Here is an 8,331-nt window from a genome sequence, read left to right as displayed (position 1 = left end):
CATATTTAAATCTACAAGATGGCCAAAAAGAGTTGGGTTTAAGTTCTGCTCCACAGTGTAACTCACTGAATCCATGGCAACATTACTCTTTATTTTTCTTGTAAAAGTTTACATCTGTTCATATGAGAGAAGGCTTTTGCTGTTACCTGTAAAATCACCCAAAAGACATTGTGTAAAAAACTAATTAAATTTTACTGATATTTAAATGATCTTTTTTTTTTTAAAGGACATGTACAATCCATCAAGTAATACAACAGCACATAGAAATAATAATTTAAATGATATAAGTACAATAGGCGAAAATAAATGAATGAAAATGTAAAACTACATATTTTTTTTAAAGAATTGAAATTAATAAATACAATAAAATAACACAGGTGAACATAAATAAACACACAAATAAATTATATTTAAATGAAAGTTATAAATTGGGCTACTCCATGACGTTAGGGCGGATTCTCAGCTCTGATTGGGCTGCTTTTTGATTCTCAACGCTGCGGTCGCTCTCTATTGGCTGTCTCCTCTGTCACTCATCGCTGAGGCGGGCGCAGGGACATTCCTCTTGTCGCTGATGGAAAAAAAGAGAAAGTTCCCAAAATGGCGGCGTGGACCTGCCTGTCCGCTGGAAAACAATAGAAGCAGCACAGAGGGACCGAGTTAGCCCCTTCTGACTGACGACCCTCCGCTTCACAGCCGTAACCATCCCGACTCGGGCTCGGCCACGGGGAGGGTTATCCGCGACGGCACCTAGGGGGAAATAAATTTAGAGTATGATGCCTTATTTAAATGTTTCATGCTAGCCACCTAGCTAGCCAGCCAGCTAGTCGAGCTATCGTTACCCAAAACATAGCATTAGCAGCTAGCGGCTAACGGCTACACGGAGGCGGAGGATCAGCTGTTAGACAGATGCTGTAGGAAGAGCGGACAGCTACACTTTCACAGTAAGTGAATTTAAAAACTCACTAAGCTCTAATTGTCTGGGAAGTCCTGTCGTTTGTTTTCTCGTGTGTGAAAGTGCGTTATTGGATAAAATAATGTGTTTATTAGCGGAGTAATCGCTGCCAAGTTTGTGAAGAAGAAGCCCAGAAGCGCTAGCCAGTTAGCCCTGCTGGCTACCTACCTAAGCTAACTCCGAATACTTGAACAAAATAAAGTTTCAGACAAGTTGGGGAGCCGTTACGATGCCCCCGCGGACTGTAACATCATCTCCAGTAAAGGCGTGGAGGTAAAGCCGGAGGCTAACGCCAGCTAATTCCAGAACAACCACAATTTAACGGCAGCTCAGATAGTTTTTAAGGAATTTTCGACGCTCCAACTTTGATTTGTGAGTGGAGGAATGTGCTAACTTAACTTAGCCCGACGGGAGTTAGTTTGATGGCGAGACAGCAACAGCACTGTTTCTTTATTGGAGATTTCAATGCAGTGAAAATAATTTAAATGGTTTGTGCTAGAAGTAGCGGACCGTGGTTTGTTTTCATACCACGGGGTTAAATACATGAGGTGTGTGTTTTTGATTTGGGGTTAAACTCGGGCGGAATGCGGCTCTGTTGCAGGACTCCAGTAGCTCTGTTTTACACAGCAACTTAAATGAGCTGTTGTATTTAACGAGGTTCATACTGTACACTTGGGTTTAAGTGGTTAAATTCAGGAGGCTGAATGGTATTGCACCTCAAAAACCCAATTTTCCTCTCCGGCAGTGAGTGCCGCTGTGACTGAAGGCCATTAGCAAGACAAAGGTCGCCTCCATGGAGCCAGCACAGGAGTCTTTGTAGAGGGCGAGGGGGGGTGTATAGACGCCCAGAGAGAAAAGAGCCAAATTCAGCATTTTATGGACGAAACCTGAGCCGGGAGTTTACTACAAGTCTGTATTGATGATGGCGGATTTTGTTACACCGCGACACAGCGCGGTGATGGAGAGGCTCCGCCGGAGGATCGAGCTCTTCCGGCAGCATCACAACAGCTGCGAGAGCCGCTACGAGAACGCGACGCTGGAGCGGCTGGAGCTGGAGAGGCAGCAGACCTTCGCCCTGCACCAGCGCTGTCTGCAGGCCAAAGCCAAGCGGTCCAACAAACACCGGCAGCCCCAGCCCAGCGGCGACCAGGCCGGCCAGAGAGCGCCGGGCAGCGGAGGCGGCAGCGCGGAGCTCGGGGAGAGCGGAGGGACGGCGGCGGAGCAGAGCCGGAATAGCACCCTGATAGCGGTGAGTGAGCACTGAACACAGGCTGGATGTTAGATCACAGACACACAACAGGCTGGTGCAGCAGGAATAAACCACCCAGAGTGACAGCTGTAGCTGCTTCAGGCAGGGTCACAGAGGCTCTAAATCAGATCCTTGGCACGTTGCTTTAATAAGTTTTGTTCTAGTGGTGGGAATGACAAGCACAGAACAATACTATCACCAAATGTTCCTCACGATAATGTTGTGTATTTGTGGCAAGACATTAGTGGTGGACCATGTAGTGAAGGGTCACTGCTAGGGATTAAACATTAGGTGATTAATCGGTTAATAGTTTGAACCATTTTTTTAAGCTAAAACTCAGTTTCCAGCTTCGTAATTGTGAGTATTTTCTGCTTTTCTTTGTCTTGTATTAGATTAAATGAAATATCTTTGGGTTTTGGATGGTTGGTCAGACAATTGTTGACTACCTGTTTTTGGACATTTACCTGGTAGATTAAGTGATAATCAAATTAACTGGTAGCTGTGGCTTTAGTCACTGCTCTTATCCTTGATCTACTGGTTTGATTACACCAGCAACATCATCAGGTTCAAGCTACAGCTGGCCTTGATGCTCAAGTAAAAAATGTCTGAAATGATCTAACTGTTCAACTAATCGTTGCAGCTCTAAACAAAAAAAAAAATCAACTGAGCAACTGGTAATGGATAAAATAACGAGTGAAGAAGATACAAGTGTAGATTAGCCTTCGTCATCACATTGATGCGAAGATCATGTAAAAATTCAACCAGTACTGATAGACAACTTTATATTGTGTCACAGTGATTATCATCATAACACCATCCTGAGTGTAACTGATTATAGATTACAGTATGTTCTTCTGCATGACAACATCTGGGCCCAAAGATTGAAGATGTTTCCATTACATAATCAATTACTTGAAGAAAGCCTGGTGAACTAAGAATTGTTTAAAATCTGACTGGGATCTGACAGCTCTGGTTATTATGATGGTGGGGGGGTCCGATAAAATACTGCTTCTGTGTCAGACCGGACGATATCAGTGTCAGGCTGTCAGATAGTGTGATGAGTGTCTGGTGAATCTTAGCGCTACGATGGAGAATAACATACGAGAGCAGAGACACATCATCAGCTCACTGTATCATCATCATCTGAGCTGCTCTTATGTTTTGAACGCAGCTCGTCTGCCAGAGTCACACAATCTTGGTTTTTCCTTTCACCTCCATTGTTGTGGTTTGTGTGTGTGAGTGTGAACAAACTTAATTCAAAAGTAACACGTACGACTTGTTGTGTCGCATAGTGTACTCTGCATTATCTCATGCTACATTCTTTTTTGAACAATTTATTTATTGTGCTTTCCAAAATACAGAGCAGTCTGCAAGAGAAAACACAGGAGTGAAACATCAAAGATAATGAAAGAGAAAATAAAATAAAACGAAATCGGTAAATAAAAATAATAATATATAAAATAAAATAACCAATATTATTTTTTTTAATATATTAATTATTATTCTTTTAAATAATTAAAAACATATTTTTTTAAAATTAACATGTTACAAATCACGTTACATTCGGATTGGTTGGTTTGCAGATGTGAGTTATAGCAATTGGAGTTTGGTCTTTGGCCACCAAACTGTCCATCAGTGGATACGTCTCATGGTGAGATCCCGGACCACAGATTTCACCATGTTTCTCTCACAACTGTCACTTTCCGTCTCAGACAGCCTGAAGCTGCGGTGTGAGTGAGAGCCGTTAGATGTGTCTCACAGATATTGAGCTGTGGGTTTGTTAATTGGAGCTCATCGCAATGATTGTTGATGCCGAAGCTGCTGATCAGTGACATTCTGCAGCTTCTCTGGTCTGAATGTGTGTGTGTGTGTGTGTGTGTGTGTGTGTGTGTGTGTGTGTGTGTGTGTGTGTGTGTGTGTGTGTGTGTGTGTGTGTGTGTGTGTGTTTGTGTGTGTGTGTGTGTGTGTGTGTGTGTGTGTCCTCCGTGACTGACAGAGGAAGTGTTGTGTTTGTGGCTGTACTGTCTGGTCACGTGATCTCAGCTTCCCAGCAACCTTAGCCGGTGTGGTCGCCTGTGGTTGCTTCAGCAGACACAAACTGACTCGTTTAAAACCTTCATCCTGCTCGAGTGTCCTTCAGGAGGACACCAGATCTCAGCCAGCTCCAGACTTTGACCTTTGACCTCCTCCCCTTTTGGTCTAGTATTTATTGCAGTATTTTGGTGCTCAAAGAAAACAAAGAAAATGAATTGTCAGTTGATAATTTAATCTATTTAAACAGATTAATTAATAATTATTGAATAAAAAAAGTCAAACCTCTACGTTCACTTTGAGGTTTGGCATTTATTCTTCTTCTCTGACATTTAGTCAATTATAAAAATGTACACATAGGTATCTGGTTAAAGGTGCACTTGTGAACCAAACTGTAGCCCAGTTCAAAACACATGACTGAAAGCTGCCGTCACTCCCAGACTGATTGATTATTCCCATTATTGATTAATCTATGAAGCATCAAAGAATGTCAAAAATGCCCATCACAGCTTCACAGAGCAAAATGACGCCTTCAAATGTTTTGTTTTGTTCGATCCAAAGTCCAAATAAACAAAAATATATAAAGTTTATCATGATGTGACAAAGAAAAGCAGAAAGTCTTCTCATTTGAGAGGCTGAAATCAGAGAGTACTTGTCACTGTGTCACACTTCAAAAATGAGTCACGATTAATATATTATCAAAATATCTGCCTGTTCCAACAGCTTAACCGTAGTTATCAATATTTCTTTGTGTTTAAGGTTGATCAGATTTGTGTGAACACCAACAGTATGTTCAGTTCAGTGATGCAGTTTCTATTTTTAAAGCTACAAGTCAAACTCTTCACTTTTTATAGTCAAAACTCAAACCAGCCATAATATTAAAAGAGCTGCTCTCATGTTTTGAATAGAAAAAAATCTTAATGTGCAAATTAACACTCAAGTCATATCCCAGTATTTCAGAGTATGTTATTATCTGTGTTGGCTTAATGTTTCATCCTCGGTGGCAGCAGTCCTGTATAAAACACTGAAGGGTTTCACTCCGGACTGTGTTACAGTCTGTGAAAGTCCTCCCAGTTCCTGTATGTGGTCACACAGAGGACAGGTGTGTGTTACCTGAAACTCAGCTGTTAGAAAACAGAGGAGTGGAATGTAGAAGAATACAAAGTCCATCTGATAGTGTCGCAGCAGCTGAGCCTGTCGGATGATTTAGCTGGTTTTAAACTGCAGGACTCTGAACAGGCTGCAGGTCTGGATCAGCTCTGGATCAGGACTGTATCTGCCTGTTGGAACAGGCTCTAATGTTCTGCATAATTGGACAGAGATCCAAACCAATACCAGAACCTCAGGAGGTTCCGTTGCATCCTGCACGGTGTTAAGAGGTGATTCAGGAGCGGCTGGGGGTTCTTCTAGGGGGTCTAGTCCACAGAGGAGTTTATATGGGTCTTTAAGATGTTCTAGTGGTCACCGATGATGTTTTATTGGTTCCTTAGGAGAATCTAGAGTCCATTGATGTGATTTGAAGGTTCTGTAAGATTATCTGAGGGGTTTTAGTGGTTCTTTAGGAGGTTCTGAAGGCCTCTGAGGAAGTTTTGTGGGTTTTTAAAGAGATGCTAGTGGTCACTACAGAAGTTTTAGTGCTTTTAGTGGCTGTTGAAGAGGTTTGGAGGTTCTTGTAGAGGTTGTCATGGTCACCAAGGGTCTTTAAGAGGTTCCAATGGTCATTGATGTTTTATTGGTTCCTTAAGAGAATCTAGAGTCAATGGATGTGGTTTGGAGGTTCTTTAGGAGTGTGCCGTCATCACTGAAGGGTTTTAGTGGTTCTTCAGGAGGTTCTGAAGGCCTGTGAGGAAGTGGATCTTTAAAGAGATGCTAGTGGTCACTGCGGGGGTTTTAGGGCTTTTAGTGGCTGTAAAGAGGTTGGGGTTCTTTTGGAGGTTCTTTTGTCACTAGATTGGAGGGTTCAAGGCTTTTAAACAGAACAACAAAGTGACGGAACGTGTAGTATTAAGTCTTGCTGTGCTGTGATATCAGCAGACACATCAGTGTCGGCTTGTTGCTCAGGGTGAAGCCTCGTCTCAGCGGGGACAGACCTGGAGTCCTGAGAGGTGACTCAGTACGAGCAGAAACCCCCCACCGCCCCCTCGCCGCTGACTCATCACCCTCGCTCCTGAACACTGACACTGTCAGGAAACGCCTCCTCGCTCTCACATTTCGCTCAACCTCGACAACAACCTCTGTGTCGCTGCTGCTGGGGGGGGGGGGCTAAAGCACCTCTGCACGCTGTGATTGGCCTCTTTCAGTAGTGATGTCACAAAGATGCTGATAACCATACTACATTTTTCACAGCAGACAAAATGAGAGCTCAGTTGATGAGTTTAGATTCTGATACTTTGATTATTTGACAGTAACAGAGAAATATATTTTATATTCGAATATACTGTAAATTTTGATATTTAGTGGTGGGAAATGTCACAGTATATAAAGAGAGATGATATGAAATCATCAATCAGAGATTTTGTCTCGGTGGTGTCTTAAACTGCAACAGTTAGTCAATCAATCAATTAGTCGATCAAAAGAAAATGAATCTGCAACTGTTTAAATAATCGATTGATAGTTTTTAAAATAAATTAAGATGTGATGCTTCTCTTTGTCATGTATGACAGTAAACTGAATGTTTGGGTTTTGAACTGTTGGTAGAATCAAAGACATATTAGGACGTCACCGTGGATTGTGGGTAATTGTGACGGCCATTTCACAGAACAAACGGTTAATTAACTGAACTATACTTTATGCAGGGTTAGAGTGATGATATTATACAGTAAAAGTAAAAACACATAATATAAATAATGAATAAAATATAAGATAAAAGTAAAATAGTTATTAGAAGTAAAGATTTAGATGTAAAAAGGTGAGTTTGTAGCGGAGGATACAGAGGGAGCTGTGTGAGACTGATTCCATAAAACACTAAAAGAATATCACAGTAAATCAAATTAAATGTTCTGTGGTGGATGATTTTATCAGCATCGCTCACCTCCACCAGTGTTTGAGCTCATTTCTACACAAATGTTAAACATAAATAGACATTTTTAACAGTTATTTCCTTAAATTTGATTAATGAACAACTGTGAGGCAGGAAATTACCCGAGTGAAATCTGCCTGTTGAAGCATCAGTCTGTTTCTAGAGGCACAAGGATGGATAGATAGATAGATAGATAGATAGATAGATAGATAGATAGATAGATAGATAGATAGATAGATAGTGGATAGATAAACAAAACAAAGGAACAAAGGAAAACACCACTAAAAGAAACGGTCATGAAGGATTTCATGGGTTTCACACTACGATAAACTGACAGAAACACACAAGATATTTTGGATTTTTGTGGCAAAGCCAGAGTGAAAGATTTCAGGATGAGTCACTGTGAAGATATTCAGCCTTCATTTATTTGTCTGTTTAACTGTGAGGTTAAATATGCAGAGTGAAGCTCTGTGTCTCCGTGGTCTCACCTCGGCTTTATTTTAATGTCAATGTGACAGAAAGTTTGCTTATTGTTTCAGCGAGCGCCTGTTTCCCATTCTCTAAGATACAGAAACATTGAGTTTAATGTCATTTATAAAACTGATGAAATATTTCACTGTGAAATATCACACACTCGAAGCAGCTGAACTGACTAAGTGATTTAATTCAGCTTTTGAACAAATCCACTCAAATATAGATAACACACCTGACACCTGCTTGGTCTCAATCAATTGTCATGTGCGGATTTTTTTAGATTTTGTAGTTTTGTCATTTAATCTAAATAATTTCCCAGAGTTCAGAGTGAATCTTTGTCTGATCCACAGTCAGAAAAAGTGAAGGAATAAAATCTAAAGTTGTACCAGAAGCAGCAGTTAAGTCCTCCTGTGAGTGATGATAGTAAAGCTAGTAGTAGTGGTAGTTTAGTAGTACTGGTGGTTCCAGTGTAAGTTACAGTGGTAACATTAGCAGAATGACCAAGGACTCAAATACCCAGAATTCCACTGATGTTGCAGAGGCTTTGTAGCTGTGGCAGGAACCCCCACCCCCCACCCCAATAGATGGCAGTAGGTCTTTTGTTGT

At 41.3% G+C, this 8,331-nt stretch overlaps 1 protein-coding gene across 4 annotated transcripts in view; it reads left to right on the top strand.

Annotated features, from left to right (window-relative positions):
* Positions 1-591: 591 nt before the first annotated feature.
* The window catches only part of maml1 (mastermind-like transcriptional coactivator 1), a 23,028-nt gene continuing 15,288 nt past the window's right edge, over positions 592-8,331 (top strand). For 2 of the 4 annotated variants that reach the window (XM_023430597.2, XM_023430595.2), the window contains exon 1: positions 592-2,201. In XM_023430597.2, coding sequence (XP_023286365.1) covers positions 1,872-2,201 — 330 coding nt within the window. In that variant the 5' untranslated portion in view covers positions 592-1,871. The remainder of the gene's footprint in view (positions 2,202-8,331) is intronic. The other 2 variants (XM_023430598.2, XM_023430596.2) reach the window with 2 other exon arrangements.

This window comes from Seriola lalandi, unplaced genomic scaffold (genome assembly GCF_002814215.2).
Source record: "Seriola lalandi dorsalis isolate HSWRI2012SDOR001 ecotype SW California unplaced genomic scaffold, Sedor1 jcf7180002054907, whole genome shotgun sequence".
NCBI lineage: Eukaryota > Metazoa > Chordata > Actinopteri > Carangiformes > Carangidae > Seriola > Seriola lalandi.
Note: the sequence above shows the minus strand (reverse complement) of the source record. Positions and strands in the feature narration are given on the sequence as shown.